General features: G+C 59.8%; 1 protein-coding gene and 1 pseudogene across 4 annotated transcripts; both read left to right on the top strand.

Annotated features, from left to right (window-relative positions):
- The first annotated feature begins 350 nt into the window (after nt 1-350).
- On the top strand, nt 351-12484 carry LOC137217871 (putative GTP-binding protein 6). Of its 4 annotated transcripts, none has more exons than XM_067724876.1 (10): nt 351-729; nt 5289-5426; nt 5981-6051; nt 6179-6309; nt 6636-6706; nt 7850-8008; nt 9424-9632; nt 11193-11341; nt 11659-11811; nt 12107-12484. In XM_067724876.1, exons 1-10 carry the CDS (start codon nt 366-368, stop codon nt 12228-12230), a joined length of 1569 nt encoding a protein of 522 aa, XP_067580977.1. In that variant the 5' UTR covers nt 351-365; the 3' UTR covers nt 12231-12484. The 4 variants fall into 4 exon arrangements, with proteins under 4 accessions (XP_067580977.1, XP_067580976.1, XP_067580975.1 ...); XM_067724875.1 differs by having other exon boundaries at nt 12001-12484; XM_067724874.1 differs by lacking the exons at nt 11193-11341; nt 11659-11811; nt 12107-12484 and adding an exon at nt 10296-10790 and having other exon boundaries at nt 9424-10237.
- Nucleotides 12485-12633: 149 nt separating this feature from the next.
- On the top strand, nt 12634-17485 carry LOC137217872 (phosphoethanolamine/phosphocholine phosphatase-like; annotated as a pseudogene).
- Nucleotides 17486-23931: the final 6446 nt, after the last annotated feature.

Here is a 23931-nt window from a genome sequence, read left to right as displayed (position 1 = left end):
CACACTCGGATCCACCAAGGCAGAGTTCGGGGTTCCGGAGGACGGGACTGATCCCCAGGACCGCACCCCGACCCTGCGCAGAGGCCTGACCGGGGTGCGGGGAGGTGGCGAGCGTGGGGGAGCGCCCACTGGGTTGGGTGCCCGGTCTGGCCCTGCTCCGGCACTACGTGCCTTGGGAAGCCGCCTAGAGCATCCGCAGCAGAGAGAAACGTGTGCCCAGGCTGCGGTGTCCCAGACCGGCCTCCCGGCCCGGACCGCGCGCACCAATCAGGCGGCGGCGAGCACGTGACCCGGACGGCCAATGGGCAGCCTGCACGGGAGCACGCCCCTGAGGCCCCGCCCTGTTGCGTAGGAGCGCTTGCGGTATGTGGGCCGTGCGAGCCGCCGTCCGCCCGGGGTCCTGGCTCTTTCGCGTGGCTCGCGGCTGCGGGGCTCCGAGGGCCGCGCCGCCGCTGTCGCCCTGCCCGGAGCGTGCGCTCGCCGCCTTCCGAGGGGGCCTGGGGTGCCCGGAGGGGCGAGGGGGTGGGGGGCGGGGACCACGTGCAGATGGCCGGAGAAGTCGGACTGGAGGAAAGGAGGGTGAGGAGGAACCAGAAGCTGCGGAGGAGGAGGAGGAGGAGGAGGAGGAGCTGCTGAGGAGGGACCCTTTGCTGCCGGCGGGGACCCAGCGCGTGTGCTTGGTTCACCCTGACGTCAAGTGGGGGCCCGGGAAGCCGCCGGGGACCCGAGGTGACCGTGACTGTGGCCGCGGACTGATGGGGGGGAGAGCCGTGAAGAGCGCCGAGTCCCGGAACTTAAAGGGCGGGGACGCCGGGGGCGGGTTTCGAGTTCTGGCGCTCTGGGCTGAGCTGCCGAAGGGCGGGGCTTCTGAATGGGCGGGCTGAAGGGGCGTGGTTTTGGGGGCGTGACTCTGAGGGCTGGAGCCCTTGTGGCGTGGCTTCTGGGAGCGGGACTCCGAGAGCTGGACTGCCCCCACCCGACCCGCTCCCGGCAGCCGCACCCCTGCAGCGGGCCTGGAAATCCTAATTCTGGGCTGGGGCGCCTTCCCGCGTGCACATAGCGGGTCCGGGGCCCCTTCCCCTTTCGGACGCGCCCCAGGTTGTCGCTCGGCCCCTTCTGCCCCGCGCAGCCTCCCCATCTGTAAAGGAAGAGAATGCAACAACTAACGCCGGTTTGCATGGGGTGTGTCGCTCAGCTTTAAGCCCTTGTTGACCCGCTTTCACTGTGTAACGCTGAGTACTACGCCCGAAGGTTGTGCACAAGCGTGTCCACACGCCCTTTGTAGCAGAAACCGTGAACCCGGCTGAGCCCCTGAGACGCCTGGGACCTGCCTCCATGGCCCTCGGGCATCAGCAACCCCACTGTACCCGCCCCGGTCGTGCTGGGAAGACAGCAAACACGCCGGGCAGGAGCCCGCCGCCTGACCTGAGTGCTGTGTTCAGAACCCAGCAGGAAGGCGGACGGACGGGGGCGGAGACGGGGCCGTCTCACCAGGGTGGTCCTGGATGGCCTGGGGAGACGGACCCCACGGATGAATAGGGACAGTGTCCAGGGTTAGGGCTCCTGAGGGAGCACGTCCTGGGCCCTCCTGGGACCGCTGCCCCTCGGCTGTTTAGGGGCTGTCAGAGCCAAGTCACTGCAGTGGTGCAGCCATGCAAGGAGTCGGGTCATCACAGGTACTCTGGGTTGAGCAGAGCAGTGACGCGATTGCGGGCTGAGGGGTGGCATTCTCCTTATTCCTTTACTCCTCTTAGACCTTTATTGAGATACAGTTAGCAGAGCATAAGATTAACCACTTTGAAGGGCACCACTCAGGGGCAACTAGGACGTTCACAGTCTTGTGCAGCCACCACCTCTGTCTGGTTCCACAACATTCTCATCTCCCCGGAAGGAGACCCTGTACCCTCAGTAGTAGGCCTCCCCCTTGCTTCTCCCCCACCCAACCCCCGGCAAGCAGGAGTCGGCCTTCTGTCCCCGTGGATTTGCCTGTCCTGGACATTTCATGTGCGTGATATGTGGCCTTCCGTGTCTGGCTTCTCTCACTGAGCACCATGTTTCTGAGGCGTACATATGTTGTAGCCTGTGTCAGTGCTTCGTTCCTTTTTTTTCTTAAAAACTTGTTTTTAGGGTGATTTTAGTTTCACAGCAAAATTGGGGGGAACGTATGGAGACTTTTCACATATACTCGCTGCCCTCACCAACGGATGGCCTCTGCCGTTTTCAGCATCCCCACCAGACGGTGAATTTGTTATAACTGACGAGCCTATGTTGACATAACATCGTCACCCCAAGTCCACGGTTTACGTTAATTAAGGTTCACTCCTGGTCTTGTACATTCTGTGGGTTTGGGCAAATGTACGATGACGTGTATCCACCATTATAGCATCATACAGAGTCGTTTCACTGCCCTAAAAATCCTCTGTGCCCCACGCGTTCATCCCTCCCTCCCCGTCTTAAACCCCTGACAAACACTGGGCCTTTTACTGTCTCCATTGTTGTGCCTTTTCCAGAGTGTCATAGACTTGGAACCACACAGTGTGTAGCCTTTTCTCACTGGCTTCTTTCACTTAGTCATATGCATTTAAGGTTCCTCCATGTGTTTTCATGGCCTGACAGCTCATTTCATCTTAGCGCTGAATAATATTGTATTGTCTGGATGGACCACAGTTTATTAATCTAGTCATGTACTAAAGGACACCTTTGTTGCTTCCGTTTTGACAATTTTGAATAAAGCTGCTATAAACATCGATGTGCAGGTTTTTGTGTGGATGTAAGTTTTCACATCCTTTGGGCAAATGCCAAGGAGTATGATTGCCGGATTGTATGGTAAGACTATGTTTAGCTTTATGAGAAGCTGCCAGAGCATCTTCCGAAGTGGCCGTACCATTTTGCTTCCCTCCCAGCAGTGAGTGGGAGGGGTGCTGCACACGCTTGTCAGCATTTCGTGTTGTCAGGATTGTGGATTTTGGCTCTTCTGATAGGTGTGTAGTGGTGTCTCATTGCTGTTTTAGTTTGCATTTCCCTGATGACAGAGGATGTGGACCATCTTGTCCTGTGTTCATTTGCCATCTGTATATCTTTTTGGTGAGGTGTCTGTTATGGTGTCTGGCCCATTTTTTAGTAGGTTGTTTTCTTATTGCTGAACTTTAAGAATTGTTTTTATATTTTGGATACCAGCGCTTACGGATGTGTTTTTTGCACATATTTTCTCCCAGGTCTGTGGCTTAACTTCTCAGTCCGCCGATGACGTCATTTGCAGAGCAGACATTTTTAATTTTCCATATTGTCATATGCTTGAACTGCAGGATCCTTTCTCTGCCAAGTCCAGTCTACCAGCAGGCCCACGTGAGGCGGTCGTCATTTCTGCCAGAGCGCTTGTGATCTCTAGCAGTTCTTTTTGGTTCTTTCTTGGGATTTCCATCTCTCTGCTTGCCTTGCCTGTCCGTTCTTGCATGCTGTCTACTAAATCCATTAGAGCTCTTGGCATGGTAATCATAGTTGTTTTAAATTCCTGGTTCAGTAATTCCAACACCCCTGCCACGTCTGGTTCTGATGCTTGCTCTGTCTCTTCGGATTGCCTTTTGGTGCGCCTGGTAATTTTTTTTTGATAGCTAGACGTGATGCACAAGGTGAAAGGAACTGCTGTAAATAGACCTTAGTGGTGAGGGGCTGACGTGTGGGGGAGGGGAAGCCTTCTGTGGTCCTGGGATCAGGGTTCGGTCTCTTATGGTGCCTGTGCCCCTGGGCTGTGACCCGCACTAGTGCTTCTCCGTTTCCGTCCCCACCGAATCCTAACCCTGGCCTTCAGGGTGGGGTTGCGGGGTGCCAGACCCCCAGGCAGGCAGCTGTGCAGCGCAGCAGGAGGGAGGCCGCTGGCACCCACGCAGGCTCTCACCACGGAGCTGGGGCTGTGGCCCCTGCGATCAGGAGAGACAGCACCTGCAGGGATTACTGCTGGGTCAGACCTGGAGTTGAAGGACGGAGGTCAGGCGTGACCAAGCACCTGCTGACCTGAGCGACCAGCAGGTGCAGGAGGTGGGACAAGCTGGCGGGCCCATGGGGCGTCACACCCAAGAAGACCACCTCCCCTTGGCCTAGAGAATGGGGGACCCCGCCCCCCATGTCCCAGAAGATGGGGCCCCCGCACAGCCCAGAGGATGAGGACCACGGTCCAGAGAAGGGGGGGACCCTGATCTGTGGCCTCAGACCCTGCCTGGCCCCTACTCCCCAGCCTCTGGCCTGTGTCCTGGCTGTGCCCTGAGGAGGGTCAGGTGACCCCAGAGACAGCAGCACCCAGGTGTCCGGGGAGTGGGGACAGCGAAACAGCGGTGCCACAGAGGGGCCACGGCTCTGAGATTCTGTGCAAGGGTGGCCTCCCAGGGGGCGGGGGCACAGGCGCGGGATGGGGGGCCGGCCTCCCATGGGGCTTGGGGTACACGCTCCACATCTCACAGAACACGCCCGGGGCCCCGCAGAGCTGTCCTCCAGGCCACCACCCCTCCAGACCTGAGTCAGCCCCGTCCACCCTGTCCGGCCCAGCCCCGGGACACGTTGGCATCACTGCCCATCTGCCTGCTGTCCGTCAGGGGAGAGTCTCTGCTATCCCATGCCCCCTTCCTGCTCGGGAAGGACCGTCAGGAGGAGAGCCTAGGGCGGGGCGGCCCCCGACAGCCCTCCATCCACGGCCTGTGCCCTCGGTGTCCTGGGCTCCTGCCCTGGCTGGGCCCTGCCTCTCCCGACACAGACACAGACACACACACACAGACACACACACACACACACACACACACAGACACACACACACACAGACACACACACACACACACACGCCCTCACCGTTCACGGCCGGGGCCCTGGGTGGGCGCTGCCTTTCTTGGGCCAGGCTCAGCAAGGGCCCCACCCCGCAGGCAGGGCGGCAGGTTTTATGGGCCCTTGGGAGCCTCACAGGGGATGCTGTCCAGTGGGTCTCAAGGGACCATGAGTCCCCACGGGGCAGATGTCCCAGATTCCAGCACGGGGGGTGGGGGCATCCCCGCGTCCCTGCTCGGCTCAGGGCCCTGCTCCCCTTCCCGGTCCTGTGTCCACCCCTCCTGACCACCTACCCAGAAGAGCAGCTGCATTTCGAGCAAACGCTGATTGGGTCGCTTTCTCGGGACCGTTGTGTAGGCAGGAAGCAGGAAGCCGTCCCAGCCTGGGGCACGTGGCCCAGGGCCCTGGGCAGGGCTGGACACGGCCCGGGGCTGACCCAGCCGTAAATGACCCTCACACTGGCCTGTCTCTCCCCAAAGCTGAGTGGCAGGTGGTGGAGGCACAGGCGCTGGTGCACACGCTGGATGGCTGGTCGGTGGTGGACACGGTGGTGGTGCCCACCAAAACGCCAGACAGGAAGCTCGTCTTCGGCAGAGGGACCTTGGAGCGCCTGACAGGTGAGTCCAGCACACGTGTCCCCGTCACCCTCCCAGAAACAAAGCAAGCATGGCCGTCCCTCTGGGCCTCACAGGAACTTGGATCAGATGGCAAAAGCCACCACGCCCGTGTCAGGATTCAAACGAGGCCCCAGGACACAGGCGGGACCTTTGAGAGTCGGGCGCACGCCAGCCCTGCGCCCCAGCCCAGCCCACCCCCCTCCCCAGTGCCCTGCGGAGGGGATCCTGCGTGTGACCCCTGCCCTCCATGGATCGCAACGTCCCCGTCCCAAAGCCATGTCTAGCTCACAGCTCAGAGCGGGAGACATGCCGAGGGGGGCGCTCACCGCCCATCTGTGTCTAACGGGCACTCAGTCCCCACGGGGTCACGGGACCCCCCATGTGTGTGAGATCTACTCCCCTGAAGATGGACCCGGTCCGGTCCTTCCCGACCCACACTTGACAAATACTGTGCTCAGAGACTCGGGGTGTCCGGCGAACACGGCCAAAGTGCAGGGTCCCCAGACAGACACCATGGGCGTGCAGACCTCTGAGAGGCCAACCTCTTTTCCTAGAGAAAATCAGAGGGTCCCCGGAAATCACCGCCGTCTTCCTGAATGTGGAGAGGATGGCTGCACCCACCAAGGTACCTCAGAAGCTCGCTGTTTCCCGCCCACGGCGGCTGAGCGAGTGGGTTAGTGTCCCCGTGAGAACACAGGTCTCCACGGGCCTGGGGTCACCACAGGTCCCCTCCCTCGCGCTCCATCTTCTAGAAAGAACTGGAAGCCGCCTGGGGTGTGCAGGTGTTTGACCGATTCACGGTGGTTCTTCATATTTTCCGCTGCAACGCCCGCACCAAGGAGGCCCGGCTGCAGGTGGCGCTGGCCGAGCTCCCCCTGCTCAGGTACCTCCAGAGCCCGGGCTCGGGGCAGATGGAACCCTCCTTGGACCCCTTCTTGCTTTTCTATACCTCGACTGTTGCCAGGGTGGTGAGGGTGGAATGTGGCCAGTGGGGACATGTCCAAGCAACCCACCTACTAGGGCACGTGGCCCACTGGAGTGCCACCCAGCAAGGGACCCTCCGTCCCCTCCCGTGAAGGCCCACACGGCGGGGAGGCCCCCAGCGAGCCTGTTCTTCCTGTCTAGATGCCCACTCCCCACCCAGGGCTCTGTCCCAGGCTCCCACGGGCACATGCTTCCGTCTCCTGAGCCGACCCATTTCCACGCCAGGTCCCACCTGAAAAACAACGTTGCCCACCTGGGCGGACGAGGACGGGACTCTCGCCACATCATGGGGTCAGGTACCGTGTCTGACGTCTTGTCACCGGGAGCTCAGAAGGGGGGCGTGTCGTGGCCACCACCCCTACAAAGGGGACGACGTTCCTCAGAGGTCCTGATGGGGCCTCGTCCGTGGTCACAGTCAAAGGGAGGGTATCAAGGTGTTTCCCTGGTGCGGCCGTAACGAAGGACCACGAACCGGTGCCTTAAAACCACAGACATTCATCCTCCCCGAATCCTGCAGACCAGATCAAGGAGTTATAAGGGCTGGTTCCTTCTGGAGGCTCCAGGGGAGGGTCCTTCCCGCCCCTTCCAGCTTCTGAGGGCTCCGGGCGTCCCTGGGCTTGTGGCCGCGTCCCTCCCGTCTCTGCCTCCGTCTTCACGGGGCTTCTCCTCTGTGTCTGTGTCTCTCCTCTTCTGTCTCTTAGAAGGACCCTGTTATTGGATGTAGGGCCACCCTCCTCCAGGAGGATCTCAGCTCAGACCCTTCACTGCATCACATCTGCAGAGACCTTTTGTCCAAATAAGGTCCTGTTCTGAGGTCAAGGTGTCCCAGGGCTGTGGTCCCTCCAGAGGCTCCCGGGGAGGGTCCTTCCCGCCTCTTCCAGCTTCTGGGGGCTCCAGGCGTCCCTGGGCTTGTGGCCGCGTCCCTCCCGTCTCTGCCTCCATCTTCACGGGGCTTCTCCTCTGTGTCTGGGTCCCTCCTCTCCTGTGTCTTAGAAGGACCCTGTCATTGTTTGTAGGGCCACCCTCCAGGGGACCTCATCTCAGACCCTTCACTGCATCACATCTGCAGAGACCCTGTTTCTTAATAAGTCCCCATCTGTAGGTCCTGGGGGTCAGGGTGTGGACACATCTTTGGGGCACCACTCAGCCCACTGTGGGTATCATGGGGGCCCTTCTGAGGCTCTCCCCTTGGCCTCTTCCTCCTGGGTAAAGGGGAGCCCAGGAGACCTCAGAGGGCAGAAGTGCAAGGCCACCTCGCGCCGGGCAGAGCTGTCTCAGAACAGAAGGTGTTGGGGCCAAGTGTACAGGGGAGCAGGCTGGGTGGGGGAGGGGGGGTCCCTGCAGCCCCACGCGTGAGCCTGTCCACGTCCCCTGCAGGCACCCCGTGGCTCTTGCCCCTTTTGCGTCTGCTCCTGACTCACCATCTCGGGTGTTTCTAGGAGAGTCTTTCATGCAGGTGCAAGAGCGCCTCCTGAAAGATAAGGAAGCGAAGATTCGGAAGGCCCTGGACAGACTCCGCCGGAAGAGGCTTCTCCTGGGGCAGCAGCGGAGGCGGCGGGAGTTCCCTGTGGTCTCCGTGGTTGGATACACGAACTGCGGTGAGAAGTGGGCCCTCCCCGGGGCCGGGCAGGTGTATGCTAGGGGGACCCACTTGCCAACCCAGCGAGACTGAGTATTCATGGAGGGCTAGCCCGCAGTGAGAAGGGCTGCACTTGGGCCCCGTCCCGGGGCGGCCCCCCGTGTGACTGCCGTGGACTGACGCCCCTCTTAGTGGATGTCCTCCAGACTCTGAGAACGAGGAAGTAGTGACAGTTTTAAGTCCGTTGAGAGTGAACAGGGTCTTGCAGGGATCAGAGTGGTTCAGATGTTGCTGAGGAAAACTTCACAGTCTGTCCTCAGCTTTGTCTGCACGAGCACATCAAGTGGACTCCACGTGGGGAACAGAGTGTAGGGCGTCCTTTAGGGTCACAGGTGCCCTGAGATAAGTGGAAAGCACCCAGTTTCCTCCACTGTGGGGATTCAGTCCACAACACTTGCTGGGCTCCCCTGAGGCCCGGCCCCGCCACGTGCTCGGGAAGCACCGCCGTGACGGGCCCGTCCCTTTATCAGGCACTCACGGTCTGCGTCCAGAGGAGGGAGGGAATGTCCCATAAACGTGCACAGGAAGCTGTGGGGTGGGTGTCCAGGCTTGAAAAGTCGTAAATGTCTACAGGTAAGATCACCCGTGTCAGGAAATCCCAACTGCCCCTCCTGGCTGCATCCCCAGAGGGTGCCGTGTCCTCCGCTAACTGTCACAGGATCCAGTGAGTGTTGGCTTGATCCCGACTCTCACTGACCGGGAGTTCGGGGTCCTGCACTGAGCAGGGGCGTCCAGGCCGAGCCCCGCCATCCAGTTACTCGACGGCAGGACCCCTCACCACCTCCTGGTGGGCCATCGGCGGGACTTACAGGCGTAGCCAGGGGTTTCCCTGGGCTGGACGGTTACTGCTGCTGCCCCTGAACCTGGGCTCGGTGGAGAAAGTGTCCACGTCGTCAGGAAAGGCTGTGGAGGAGGGTGTTCTAGGACCTCCTCAGGTACACACAGCACTGTCTACACCCTCACTACCTCTCTGCACACACTGCACCCCCCTACTCCACCATTCCCTCGTCTACCCGGACACCACACCACAGCTCGGTTACTCCACGGGACCATCCCTCCGCCTGTTTGGACGCCTGCCCACCTCACATGCACGTCACCACTGTCTTTGTCTATGCCATCTCTCCCGTCTACACCAGCACTCTTGCCCTGGCCCTGGTCCACTTTACCCTGAAGGCTAGACAGTGGCAGCTGAGTCGTTGCACAGCCGGCACAGCGTCCCATGGGTCCTGCGGAGAGTTCCGAGCGCACAGACCTCCTGCCCCTGCCCATCCTCCAGCGCCCTGTGATCAGTGTGGGGCAGCCGCGAGGTCCACAGTGGTCGGTGGGGGACCGGAGGGGTCTGAGACGCATGGTCCCCTTGTGCCCGACGTGCAGGAAAGACCACGTTGATCAAGGCCCTGACAGGGGATGCCGCCATCCAGCCCCGGGACCAGCTGTTTGCCACGCTGGACGTCACAGCCCACGCGGGGTGGCTGCCCTCCCGGCTGACTGTCATCTACATGGACACCATTGGCTTCCTCTCCCAGCTGCCCCACAGCCTGGTCGAGTCCTTCTCGGCCACCCTGGAGGACGTGGGCCATTCGGTGAGTGTGGAGGGCCAGGTCGCCTCAAATACCCACCAACAGGAGGCAGGTCCCCTCATCCCAACATCATGGGCCTGGGTCCCCTCATCACAACATCACGAGCCTGGGTACACTCATCACAGCATCACGGGACAGGGTCCCCTCATCACAGCGTCACAGGGCAGGGTCCCCTCATCACAGCATCACAGGCCTGGGTCCCCTCATCACAGCATCACGGGGCAGGGTCCCCTCATCACAGCATCACGGGCCTGGGTCCCCTCATCACAGCATCACGGGGCAGGGTCCCCTCATCCCAACATCACGGGGCAGGGTCCCCTCATCACAGCATCACGGGACAGGGTCCCCTCATCACAGCATCACGGGGCAGGGTCCCCTCATCACAGCATCACGGGGCAGGGTCCCCTCATCACAGCATCACGGGACAGGGTCCCCTCATCACAGTATCACGGGGCAGGGTCCCCTCATCACAGCAGCACGGGGCAGGGTCCCCACATCACAGCATCCCGGGGCAGGGTCCCCTCATCGCAGCATCACGGGCCTGGGTCCCCTCATCACAGCATCACGGGGCAGGGTCCCCTCATCACAGCATCCCGGGGCAGGGTCCCCTCATCGCAGCATCACAGGGCAGGGTCCCCTCATCACAGCATCCCGGGGCAGGGTCACATTACACAAAACTTCACGATGACTGGATCCCCCCCATCCCTGGCCCTCAGCGAGCTGTGCTCTGTACGAGTGTAAGTGCTGTGAAGGCAATGCTAATGAAGAAGGGGTTCTCTGCACCTTTTGGCTGCACTGGGGCCCCGAGCCAGTGAACCCTGGCATTTACTCAGGGTACAGGGGCTGCGGGGCCCTCCGGGTGACAGATGCCCCAGCACCTTCGAGGTCACAGCAGCTGAGCCTGAGGGCCACGTGCAGCTGCCAGCACCGTCCTCAAAAGTGTCTGAAAATCTAGAACTGAACTGAAACGCTGATTAAAAGAAAATTTAAGTTCATCCAAAAAAAGAGACAACCCAGAAGCGAACCCCCCAAATTGTGAAGGGCACGTCCTTCCTGTGGCAGAATTACTACCCTCAGCTGCTCTTTCTCCTTTTCTGTCTCTTCTGAATTTTGCATAAGGTACCTGCCTGTAAAACGTGTGGAATAGGGGTGGAAGCCTTTTTAGAACGTGAGCTTGGTTTCACAGAACAGTGGAGCGGCCCGGAGCCTCGAGCACAGCACCCACCGGGTGGGGGGTTGGTGACGGGGGCAAGTGGCCGCATGCAGGCGTATGGCCAGCACCTGCGGGGCGGGGACACGAGGCGGCCCCTCAGTCCGGGTGCACCTGGAGCGGCAGCCTGGCCCGGAACGAGGGGCACTGGGGGGCTCCGTGCACGGCAGAGCGGCTCTGTGGCCTCAGGTCCCACCCTCCCTCTTGGGGCACAAGCCTCCGTGGGGCAGCCGCACCCACCCCCCAGGGAGAGCGGTGCGCAGCCCCCATCGTGGGCCTGGCGGGTCCTCCCGAGCGGGGCCGGGCACCGCTGGCCCCGAGCTCTCCGACTGCCTGGCCCCTCTGGTCCTCAGGATCTGATCGTCCACGTGCGAGACGTGAGCCACCCCGAGACAGAGCTGCAGAAGGCCAGCGTCCTGTCGGCCCTGCGGACCCTGCAGCTGCCGCGCCCGCTGCTGGACTGCATGGTGGAAGTGCCCAACAAGGTGGACCTGGTGCCCGGGTGAGCGCCTGCCGCCCCACCGCCGCCGGACCCTCGCGCTGGCGACCAGGGCGCACGCGGGTCTCCCGCCGGCGGGGCGGCCGCCTCCCCGCTCCTGCTTTCAGGCGTGCCCTGCCACGCCTGCTGCCGCTCGAGCGGCGCGCTTGGACCCGCCACCCCGCGGGCCCAGATCGCACCCCAGACTCACGCACGTCCTTCCTCTCACCTTCCGGCGGGGCCGCGTCCTCGCCCGGCACAATCCGAGCCCGTCACGGCTGGGCCTGCGGGCGGGGTCCCCGCTCCGGCCCCCCTCGCTGAGCCGTCGGCCGCCCCTACAGGTACATACCCGCCGAACCCGGCGCGGTGGCCGTGTCTGCGCTCCTGGGGCTCGGGCTGGAAGAGCTGAAAGCCAGGCTGGAGGAAGCAGTTCTGAGAGCCACGAGCAGGCGGGTCCTCACGCTGCGAGTGGGGCTGGCGGGGCCGCAGCTGAGGTGCGTCAGGCCGGCCCGGCGGGGGTGGGGTGGCGGGGGTCCCACCAGTCGCTGCGCGGGGCGGGGCCCTGGGTCTGGGCGGGGAAGGCGGCGCCAGGTGGGGTCCGGGTGCGACGCGGGGCAGCCGCATCCCCCGCAGCCGGTCTGGCTGCTCAGGCGGTGAGCAGGTGGCTGGCCGCTTACCCGCAGGCCGGGGCCGTGGGCGATGCCACCCGCCGAGAAGCGGGACGCCTCGCTGGGGGCTTCGGGGCTCTGTCGGGGCCGCCCGTTACCACCAAACGCGTCTTCCTCCCAGCTGGCTGCATCAGGAGGCCACGGTGCAGGCGGTGGATGTGAGGCCTGAGGCCGGGGTGGCCGATGTCAAGGTCATCATAAGCGACTCAGCTTACGGCAGGTTCAGGAAGCTCTTTCCAGGTTGAAAGGAAGCCCAAGGGTGGGGATGCTCCCTGAGGATTGAGGGGGGAGCTCCCCGGGGGCCGGGGAGAGAGAAGCGGGCTCCCTGCGTGGGCCCTACACCCCCGTGAGCCTGGCGGGAGGGCCGGTGGGGCTGGGAGCTGGCATCGATGGTGGCGCTCCGAGTGGTTCCGGTTGACCGTCGGGCGTCTGGAGAGCTGACGTCCCGTCCAGGGTGCTTGAGCCATGAGACAGTAAAAGCTTTGCATGTGTTCGTGAACCAGCCTTTCCGGTTCTTCCGTGCCGGCCGCCCGGCAGAAGCCCTGCGAACACTGGCCGTGAAGGAGGCAGGTCCGGCTTCCCCGTCCGTTCTGCGTCCACGTGTTCATGGCTGCCAGTCCTCGGCCTTCCCCACGGTAGCGTCAGGGGTGTAATTAAAATGTCTCCCGACAGCCCAGCAAGCAGGAAGAATCTCCCCGTGTACTGGGCCAGGCGGCCGGGACCACCCATCACACACCCGTTAGTTGTCTTTACCCAAAGGAAAAAATACAACTTTGGGCATCTTGTCGACAAGCAGGGAATCACATCCTGGGGCCAAACTCCCTCATGGTGAGGCAGGACCCCCTTCCCGATGTTCACTTTGCAGAGGCTCCAGGGCCCCCAGACAGACGTTCCCGGGATGCAAACAGGCCGGGGGTCCAGCTTAAAGAGAGTCACACACATCTCAGGGAGACGGGACGCTATGCTGCAGGTTTTCTAAAGGGAAAGCGAATGAGAAGGGCGCTCCCTTGCCCTTTTGGCACCAGGAAAGGCTTTTTTTCCTTACCTCTGTATTCAGCGTTATAGGGCCGTTTCCTGAGTTGTCGCAGGCTTTCAGCTCAGCTGGAAAAAGTCTCTGCGCTTCTCCTAAGCGTGTGGATGCAGGGTGTCCGTGTGAGCTTTCCTTGTTTTCTGAGACTCGGTTGTGCACACGCGGCTCTACAGGCTCCCCAGCTCAGTCCTTGGTGCGCCCAGGCCCTCCACGCCTGCTTCTGTAACTGCCATTCTGTGGAGTTTCCGCCTGGGGCAGTGTGGCAGGCGGAATCCTGTCCTCTACAACGTCCACGTCCTAATTCCAGAGACAATCCCCGCCCTCGAGGCCCCCCGGTGAACCTACCAAGCCCCCTCCCCGTGGGTCCCCGTGAACAGGAGGCAGAAGTGAGAGTCGGGGCAGGTGTGAGGACAGAACTGGAGTTTGGGCTCAGAGGAAACTGCCTCTGCGGAGATGCTGCTGTGAGGTGCAGAGAGGGGTCCCGACCCCAGCAATCCGGTGGCTCCAGAGCTGGGAAAGGGATGAAACAGTCTTCCCTGGAGCCTCCAGAAGGATGAGCCCTGCCCGTCCTGGCGTCTGCCTGGGGGGCCACGTGCGACTGCTGCCTGTAGGACGGGGACAATTAATCTGTGTTTGCAGCTGCCATCTGGGCGCCTGTGGCAGCGTGTACAGGACCCACCTGGGACCCCGGGGTGGGGGGGACCACCCGCATGTTATCGTGGGGCACGGGACAGTCGGGATGCGAGCCCCTGAGCCTACGTGTGCAGGACAGTTTCCCCGATCCGAGAGGAGCTGGCTCCAGGGACCCCGCAGGCGGAGTGCAGAGTGGGACCAGGTCCTGCTCCGGGACCACAGCCCCATCCGGTCCTCTTGCACGGGGTGCAGGAGGAGGGGCTGCAGGGTGGCCCCTGGGAGCAGAGTCTCCTTTCCGATGGAGGACCAGGCCAGGGGGTCAGCCAGCCAGGGCCTCACGACAGCTGCTCTGCTGGCCTGTCCCCGTCCTTCTGCTCAGCCCCTGCGGGTCTCGTTCCTACAGGGTCCTTCAGGCAGGGGAGGCTTTGCATAGACCCTGGTGGGTGGGGAGCATCCAGGCTCCCCGGGTCCAGCCCACGCGTTTGTCAGGCTGGGGTTGCCCACGTGGTCCCAGGGGCCCCGTCAGCCAGGGACCCCTGGGCTTGGCCGCCCAGCTCCTCCCAGGTCCAGCCTCCCGGCTCGAGTCTGGTCCACCCCCAACTCCTCCCTGGCGGCAAGACACAAGCAAGGGCTGTAGGGGGTCGGTTCTGGCCTCTGGCCTCCTCTCCTGGTGCCCCTCACCCGCTGCCTGGGGTCCCCCCCACCCACGGAAGCCCCCTCCCCAAGGACTGAGGAGGCGAGCTCAGCCCGCGACTGCCTCGGGTGCTGGCGAGGTGCTGCGGGGCCAGACACGCCCCCGCGGGAGCTGAGCGAGCGCACCCCAGGCAGGAGCACGAGGCGGGGCCTCACGGGGCCTGGGGGAGGGCAGGGGTCTCGGGGGGCCCGGAGGGGTGGATCAGGCTCGTGTAGGGTGGGAACAGGTGTAAGGCCACCCCTCCCCCCAGTACCCAGACCCTCCCACGACCCTTCTGCAGAGACGGTCTCCGCACTCCAACCTCCTGGACACTTCGGTTCCCCATCTGACTCCCGACCCCTCCAGCTGGCTGGGGAGAGGCAGCCTCATGAGACGGTGCGCACAGAGCTTTCTGGCCGGGCCGTGAGGATGGGGACCGGGTCCCACCTGTGCCAAGGAAGCAGGCGTCTCACCCGGATTTGCCTCCGGGCTCTTGAAGGTGGACTGAAGGTCAGACAGTCCAGAGGCCAAGGGCCCCCGAGGAGGGGGGTGTGGGCACAGGTAGACCACGAGCAGCTGCCCCTCTGCCAGGAGAGGCCAACAGCCCAGGGCTTTCTGGTTGCCGGGGGGAGGAGAGGGCGGAGGCCGTGGGGCCCAAAGACAGGTCCTGCTTCACCTCTGGATGGGGCCACTCAGCTGAGGCCAGGTTTGGAGGGATTAGAGTTAAAGGGAGCAGGCTAGATGGTCAGGGTTAGAGGGTTAGGTTAGATGGTCTGAGTCAGGGTCAGGGTAAGGGTTAGGAGTCTACAGGTCAAGGTCGAGTACCTAGGGGCTAGGGGCTAGGAGTATTAGGGTTTAGGTTTAGAGATTAGGAGGTTAGGGTTAGGGAGTTAACAGTAGAGATTTGGGCGTTAGGGTTAGTGGGTCAGTGTTAAGCATAACTGGCCCACGACCCCCCTAACCCCACACCTCTGAGTCCTCTAGGATGGACAGGACTTGCCCTGGGTCACTCATGAGTGGGGTTCACCTGGACCGCTGGTTATCTACCCCCCGTCCTGGAACCTGATAGCAGAAGAATGAAATGTCTGCTCCGGTCACTGACTGTTTCAAATCCAACTCAACCTCAGTCAGCGGTTGTTAGGGCCTCAGAAGTCCACAGGGTTTCCTCCTCCCATCTGAACTGGAAAGAGTAGTGCTGGCCCCACTTGGCCTGGGCAGCCCCGGTCCAGCACAGGCCTGGCTGAGGTCACTGCATGGACATGTTATGAATTTATACAGAACTTGGTGCAGCAACCTACCAGCCCCCGGGTGCTGCCTCCTGAGGGCTGGTGGGGCCCTCCTGGGACTGCAGGCATCCTTTGTCCCATCTGAGTGGGCATCAACAGACATCAAGTCTCAGGACAGCCCTTGACCTCTGAACACCCAGGCAGGCATCTGTGGTCCTCCAGCTCAGGCCAGTCTGGTCCCCGTCAAGCCTCTGTGGCCAATTACTGAGCTGACCATGCTGCTGGGCAATTGAATCTGCTGCTTTCCCCAAGCCAGCATCTGTTCGCATGCCAAAGTCCAGAACCTCAGCTTTCCTTTGGGAACTTCTTACCTGTTTCCAGTCCAAACAGTTCCAGAGGGCTGATGCTACGTTCCACCCACCTTGAAGATGGGCGTATGATCCACATCTAGCCAATCCCATGGTACACCTTATGGGTGCTCTGATGGGTTCAAGGGCGATGCTATGACCCAAAACCAGGCCAATGACGTTTATTTTATTTTTTGGCCATGCTGTGCAAGCGGGATTTTAGTTCCCCTGCCAAGGATCAAACCTGTGCCCCCTACATTGGGAGCGCAGAGTCTTAACCACTGGACCACCAGGGAAGTCCCATCCCCTCATTTTCAAAACTGCTATGGATTTAAAGCACACAAGATGATTGTGATATGAGTGGCTTTTTCAGTATGACCTCTTTGACTTAGAATGTTTTCAATGTTTATCCACGTTGTGACATGTATTATCAGTGCTTCATTCATTTTTTTTATTGTGGTTAAAAATACGTAACATGGGGTGGGGGGCAAGTGGAGGGAACGGCCCAGATGCACATCATTCACGGACCCTCTGGACTGGAGGGACTCGTGAGAGCCGGAGCCCAGAAATCCGGGGATGGATAAGACACGGCGTCCCCTCCAATCCCCGTAAGCACCCCTTGCTCCATCCTGCGCCCAAATACCTCAGCTAGGCGCTCTCCCACTCTTTACACTCCAAACTCAGCCAGGACAGACCTCTGCAGCCGCCGCTCCCCACCCTGAAGGTGAAGCTCAGAGGTCCTGTCCCCCTTTCCTCGGAGGGACTCTTTTTGGTGACCACAAAAGGATTCGCTCGCTCAGGACAAAGCTGGTAGAGGACAGCGGGATGGCTGCGCCGGGCGTGCCGCGCTTCCTCCTGACCTTCGACTTTGACGAGACCATCGTGGACGAAAACAGCGACGAGTCTGTCGTGCGCGGGCCGCGGCGGGCAAGCGGCTGCCTGAGAGCCTGCGTGCTACCTAGCGCGAGGGCTTCTGCAGGAATACATGCAGCGCGTCTTCCAGTACCTGGGCGAGAAGGGCGTGCGGCCGCGGGACCTGCGCGCCATCTACGAGGCCATCCCCCTGTCGCCCGGCATGGGCGAGCTGCTGCAGTTTGTGGCCAAGCAGGGCGCCTGCTTTGAGATTATTCTAATCTCAGAGGCCAACACCTTTGGCATGGAGAGTGTGCTGCGCGCCGCCGGCCACCACGGCCTGTTCCGCCGCATCTTCAGCAACCCGTCGGGGCCCGACCCTTGGGGGCTGCTGGCGCTGCGGCCCTTGCACGCGCACAGCTGCGCTCGCTGCCCCGCCAACATGTGCAAGCACAAGGTGCTCAGCGACTACCTGCGCGAGCGGGCACACGACGGCGTGCACTTCGAGCGCCTTTTCTACGTGAACGACGGCGCCAACGACTTCTGCCCCATGGGGCTGCTGGCAGGCGGCGACGTGGCCTTCCCGCGCCGCCGCTACCCCATGCACCACCTTATGCAGGAGGCGCAGAAGACCGAGCCCAGCTGCTTCCGCGCCAGGGTGGTGCCCTGGGAAACCTCCACCGAAGTGCGCCTACACCTGCAACAGGTGCTGAGGACGTGACCTGCAGAGGGCACCCGGGCGGGGAGAGGGTGGGGCGGTGGGGGTCGGGAAAGAGAAAGCTAGTTTTATTACTCCTTTTCCCTTTCGTTTTGGTATATCCCTCCGGGATTTCTCGGAATCCCAGGGTGGTCCATTTGGGGACTGGAGGAGGGAGTTGGGAGCTGACCCCATCTGTGCAGTTAACCCAGCTCGGCTGCCTCCGCCAGTTCCACTGCAAGCGAATTCCGGAGTCTGGCCGAACCAGGGTGGCGCGCATAACTGAGCAGGCAGCAGTGTTTCCAAAAACCTTGTCCTCCCAGCTGGGAGGACGGGGTTCCCTGTCAGGGTAGAGAAGGAACATGTCCCGCCGCGTCACGGTTAACTGTTGCCCTGGGATGCATGGCCTCCCTCCTCCAGTCTTCTGTCCAGGGGACCCAGGCCCTGAAATGCCCCCCCGCGACCTCCCCCGCACCGGACTCCCTGCGGAGAGAGGTGGCGCTCCCTGCCGACGGTCCCAGGCCTAGACCTCGCTTTACCTACTGTGACCCTACACTACACTCCTTGCCTCCCTCCCCGCCCCCACCCTGTCGGCATCCCCACAGGAAAGAAAGCTGGAGGGAACGGTCCCCTCCTGCTGGTGGAAAGAGGTAGCACACTGTCCCGGGGCTCGGGTCTGGCCAGCCAGGGACCTCACAGAGCCCGACGGTGTCTCCTCGCACCCCAGCCTCGTCTATGCAGCAAGAAACCAGGGACTTAACCAAAGTCGCCCCACTGACGGGGCCCTCTGAGTCCCCCTCCTCCCGTATGGAACAGAAAGCCATGATGCTCTAAAGCAGAGCCAGTGGAAACCCAAGGCCCACCTCCCTCTTTTGGTGTTTCAGAGCTGTAAAGGAGGTGAAGGGGCAGAGGTGAGCGAGATCTCTCACGCTGCAGTCTGAGGGATGAGGGCGAGGTGATCTCTGCTCTCAGAGAGCCCCACTTAAGTGAGGGAGCTGGTCCCCACTCTTGGAGGAGTGCCCAGCTTGGGGAACCAAGCCTGAATACACAACAAAGCAGGCAGCAGGCAGAAGAGCAGGGTGCAGCCCACCTCTGCAGAGGGGCACAGGGGTCTAGTGTGGAGGCTCCGTGAGCACCGAGGAGATGGGAGAGCGGAGGAGCACAGGGGTCTAGTGTGGAGGGGGCTCAGTGAGCACCGAGGACATGGGAGAGTGGAGGGGCACAGGGGTCTAGTGTGGAGGCTCCGTGAGCACCGAGGACATGGGAGAGCGGAGGGGCACAGGGGTCTAGTGTGGAGGCTCCGTGAGCACCGAGGAGATGGGAGAGCGGAGGGGCACAGGGGTCTAGTGTGGAGGCTCCGTGAGCACCGAGGAGATGGGAGAGTGGAGGGGCACAGGGGTCTAGTGTGGAGGGCCCCGTGAGCACCGAGGACATGGGAGAGCGGAGGGGCACAGGGGTCTAGTGTGGAGGCTCCGTGAGCACCGAGGAGATGGGAGAGCGGAGGGGCACAGGGGTCTAGTGTGGAGGGCCCCGTGAGCACCGAGGACATGGGAGAGCGGAGGGGCACAGGGGTCTAATGTGGAGGGCCCCGTGAGCACCGAGGAGATGCGAGAGCGGAGGGGCACAGGGGTCTAGTGTGGAGGCTCCGTGAGCACCGAGGACATGGGAGAGCGGAGGGGCACAGGGGTCTAGTGTGGAGGCTCCGTGAGCACCGAGGACATGGGAGAGCGGAGGGGCACAGGGGTCTAGTGTGGAGGGGGCTCAGTGAGCACTGAGGAGATGGGAGAGTGGAGGGGCACAGGGGTCTAGTGTGGAGGGCCCCGTGAGCACCGAGGAGATGGGAGAGCGGAGGGGCACAGGGGTCTAGTGTGGAGGCTCCGTGAGCACCGAGGACATGGGAGAGCAGAGGGGCACAGGGGTCTAGTGTGGAGGCTCCGTGAGCACCGAGGAGATGGGAGAGCGGAGGGGCACAGGGGTCTAGTGTGGAGGGGGCTCAGTGAGCACTGAGGACATGGGAGAGTGGAGGGGCACAGGGGTCTAGTGTGGAGGCTCCGTGAGCACCGAGGAGATGGGAGATTCTGCTGCTTAGGGCAGGCAGAGGAGGCTCAATTAGCAGGAGCCGTGCAAGTGGGCTGCCTTTCAGCCCCTCGGCCGCTAGCCCTGCAGGGCAATCATCAGGAGGTCGTCAGGATTGTATTCAAAGTCGGCACTTGCAGCTGGAGACCCTGTCTTCATGGCGTAAGGGTCCCCTGTGGATAAGGGCACCAAACTCCCTGGCTTCCAGTTCTTTCCTGTCTCCAGCAGGCCTCTGGGTGCCTCCTCTGTCTTTACCAGGACCCCTTCCCACTGCACTGGGGGGAAGGAACAGACACAGCTCACAGCCCAGGAGGCGTGCAGGACTGGTCCAGTCTTGACTGGAGCAGGCTTTGGAGTGGGACTCAAGAGGCTCACTGAAGGCGGTGCCTGGGTCAGCATTCCAGAGATCCCAGGCGTCAGCAGCTGGCCTGCACATAGTTCCCGGGGAGGAATCCAGACCCCTCTGAGCCGATGCCCTCACACCAGCCGTCGGAGTAGCGGCGGGTGATGCAGATAATGGCGCCCTCAGAGAAGGAGAGTTCGTCGTCCTTCTGGCGCGTGTATGGGTTCAGTGTCACCACTGCAGGGCGGGAGGAGAGGGGTGCCATGAGATGTGCCTCCTGCCCCACCACAGGGATGCTTGTGCCCACGTACTGGACTCTAGGGGGCAATGTGGGGAGTGGGGCAGGAGAGGCCTTCTCCAGAGCCCCAGGACCTCTCCCCAGCTGAGCTAATATTCAGTATCAGGCCAGCTGCTTCCCTCCTCTGGGGGTGCGGTGGGGTGGAATAAAAGGCTCCACAAGTGTGACACAGGCCATCCCCTCCACTCCAAGAAACTTCAGTGTCTGAGACCAGGGCCCCAGGATCTACCCATGTTTTGTAATCTGCTTTCAGCCCCCGTTCACCCTGGTCCTCCCACAATGTCTCTAGCAGGTGCTGGAGGTATTGCTCAGTAGGTGCTCTAGTAGGTGCTCAGTAAATACAGTAACATTGAACAGTGTAGACTTGGCCGAGTGAGCCTTGGGCAAGTCACTTAGTTTAACCTCTCAGGCTCAGCTTCGTCTGTTAAATGGGAGTGTGAAGATCCTAGGAGGTTAAGTAAAAGCGAGAAAATGGATGAGAAGCTTTGACTCTGGGGTCTGGTATAAAGCAGGGGCTAAATTATGTTACCCCCACCCCCACATAACATAACATTTGCCATTTAAATCGTTTTGAGCATACAGTCCATGGCATTAACTACATTCACGTTGTTGTACAAATATTCTCAGCATCCTCCTCCAGAACTCATTCATTTTCCCTGTGGGAAATTCTGTATCAGTTTCTCTAAATTTTTGCCAACATCTGTTATTTTTAGCTTTCTTGATTGTAGGCCTTCTAGTGTGTGGAGGGGTGTATGGCGCTGTGGTGTTAACTTGAATTTCATCACGGCTCATGATGATTAACGTCTCTTCATGTGCTTGTTGACTATTTGTATGTCTTATTTGGAGAAGGGTCTTTTCAAGTCCTTTTTCCATTTAAAACATTGGGTTGTTTGCCGAGTCCCGCCAAGCGCTCCTCCTGGCGGTTTTGGTGTCGGTGAGTCCGGCCTGGAGCGGTCTTCCGCGCCGCAGGGGCCCACGCGCCGGGGCCTCCGTAGCGGCCTCTCAGGAGAGGAGACGCTCGGCCCGCGGCGCCCGTGCCCAGAGCGCCGAGATCGTGCTGTGCCGCGCGGACGCGGCGCTGCCGGGGCGGGTTTTGTTCGGCATTGGCTGCGGCGGTCTGCGCGCCTCTCCCGGAAGCGGGCGTCCCGGCCAGAGCGCACCTGGCGCGGGGCGTCCTCGGGGCTCCTCGCCGTCGGCGCCGCGCGAGCCGGCGGGGGTCTAAGGAGCCAGCGCGCGGCGGCTGGGAACGACCCGTGCCGTGGGTCCCTGGCACCCCAGCGGCATCCGAGCGCGGAGCGGAGGGCCGCGGACCGCAGGTAAGGGGACAGCGGCTCGGTGGGGTGGGTGGAGGAAGGAACGACGAATTACACCAGAGCTGTTTGGTACAGTCGCGGAGCTACCTAACCTGGCGGCAGCAGGAAGGGCTCGCCTTTGGAGTAAAGGCTTTGAGGACGAGCCCGAGCCTACTCACTCCCGTTTTACAGAACATCTGCAGGTGTAAAGCTCACTCGTGCGCGGTTTTCCTAAGCAGCCAAGTGCCCCTCCCCCGCGATGTCTCTGCAAGCAGAACCTGAGAGGGGCCGGTGCCTTGAGAGACTCACCCTTGGCCCATGGGAAGCCCAAGGGATTTATCCTGCATGGTGATTTCACGTGCTGGGACCCCCCGCCCCGCCAACCCCCACTCTGGCCAGCTGGCCCAGCCTTGGTTACTGCACTTCTCCAGCCCCAGCCGACCCTTGGCCACCTGCTGGGATGGGAAAGGGAAGGGTGTCAGAATTTCACCTTAGAAACTTGCCAGGGGGCGTGGATTTAAACACATAGTGGTCACTCTGGCAGAAGAGAAGGGAGGAGGGCGCCTTGTTACCCTTTCATTGTGGAATCGGTGGCGCTCCTGCTGAGAGGGACCTCTCCAGTGTTTGGTGTATTGGAACTGAATAATTAGAACTTGTACAATTTTCAAATTATGTGGTACTTGAATTTAAAAGCAAAACCCCTAGAAACTCTAAGTGTTTTATAAATTGAGATCTAAAAATTGAAGGTCTGTTTTGCTTCCACTATGACATTATATTAAGAAATGTGCATTTATTGAGAAGAGAGTCAGAAAAGGGAAGCAAACAGAAAACTCAGACGTACCACTGCAGAGGCCATGGGAGTTAAGTTGTAAATGCTGCTGGCTTTCAGTAGCCTGCAGCCATTCTCTTCCTGTAGCTGATGGGATACAAAGCTCTACTGGGTTGTTCTTTGCACGGGATAGTCTTGTTTTGCAGAAATTCAGCTCAGAGCCATCTCTTGATGTATAAGAATTTCCCAGATTAGGTCCCCAGGCAGATCCTGGAGGGCCAGGGGGATTCCTTGCTTCATTATACCTGTCTGTTGGAGTAGAAAACAGCAATGACATAGTTTTCTTTAAATATGGTTTTTGGTCTATCATCCAGAGCTTAGAGTAGCTATTTCCTTTCTCCCTCAATATGGTTGTGTTCCTGGAATGAATTATAGTCATATGACCTTGTTTTTACAGGCGAGGGTGAGGGTCAGGGTCAGGGGTCAGGGGTCGGGGGTCGGGGGTCGGGGCTGGGGTTAGGGGGTAAGGGTTAGGGTTAGAGTTTAGCGTTAGGGTTAGGGTTGGGGGTTAGGGGTTAGGGGTTAGGGTTAGGGTTAGGGTTTAGGGTATGGGTTGGGGTACGGGTTAGGATTAGGGTTAGGGTACGGGTTAGGGTATGCTTTAGGGTTAAGGTATTTATTAAACCTCTCCCACTCTCCAGATGTCACTTAGAACGTAAAGGAATATTATTTGGGGTCCAGCCATGGAGAAGACTTTAGACACTAGGATAAGACAAAGAACACACGCATTATAAATAAATCACACTAGGATTTTGTTTTTAACCTGTACATTAAAACACTAGTGCCTAGGAAATTTAATGGAGGCAGAAGCAGTAAAGGGTAGTTTTATGGGAATAACATCACAGTTTTCTGTGGAATACACAGATTTTGACTGGTTAGAAAGTCAAGGAGGAATGCTTTTGTTCTGAAGATATAAACCCTCTTCTAAATTGAACTGTTATTGGAAGTTAGAAATTGTTTGTTCCTGTTGTATTGCTTTGTGTGTTCATGATTATTCTGCTTGCATCTCCCTTGTTAAACCTTTGATTTGGGGAAGAGTGCCATTCCTGGAAATGAGTTTACAGAATTATTCTCAAAAACGGAAGGAAATGGTTCTCACCTAAATATTAAGAAATAATCTCTATACTGGTGTACTAACAGAATTATGATTCAGGGATAATAATTCTATGAAATGTAATTAAAAACAATATATATTTTTTCTTTTAAATTTCCATTGTTACTTTTTAAAAGTACAATTATAATTCAATGCTTTGTAACAAGTGAAATTTAAAAAGATTAAAGGGAAAGATAATATTTTACCACTTGCCCTGCTTTCCAACTCCCTGAAACGACCAACATAATGTGTAGCTTTCTCATTTTATCCAGGTGTTCCTCACATGTGGAACATCATGTTTCTCACTGTAGAAAAACAGATTTAGCTCTCACACATTTTATAGGCTACATAACAGTCCATAGAACAGAAGTACCAAGTATTTCAGACTTAATTTTTGAGGGACACTCAGGTTACTTTCTGATTTATTTTGTTGTTCTGCTAAGTTGTTTTAACAACAGAAAAATATATTTTAAAATATAAAAATCAAAATTAAGTTAGGGGTGAGGATAAGGGTTTAGGGTATGGGTTAGGGTACAGGTTAGGGTTAGGGTACAGGT

The sequence above is a fragment of the Pseudorca crassidens genome, chromosome Y (genome assembly GCF_039906515.1).
Source record: "Pseudorca crassidens isolate mPseCra1 chromosome Y, mPseCra1.hap1, whole genome shotgun sequence".
Lineage (NCBI taxonomy): Eukaryota > Metazoa > Chordata > Mammalia > Artiodactyla > Delphinidae > Pseudorca > Pseudorca crassidens.
Note: the sequence above shows the minus strand (reverse complement) of the source record. Positions and strands in the feature narration are given on the sequence as shown.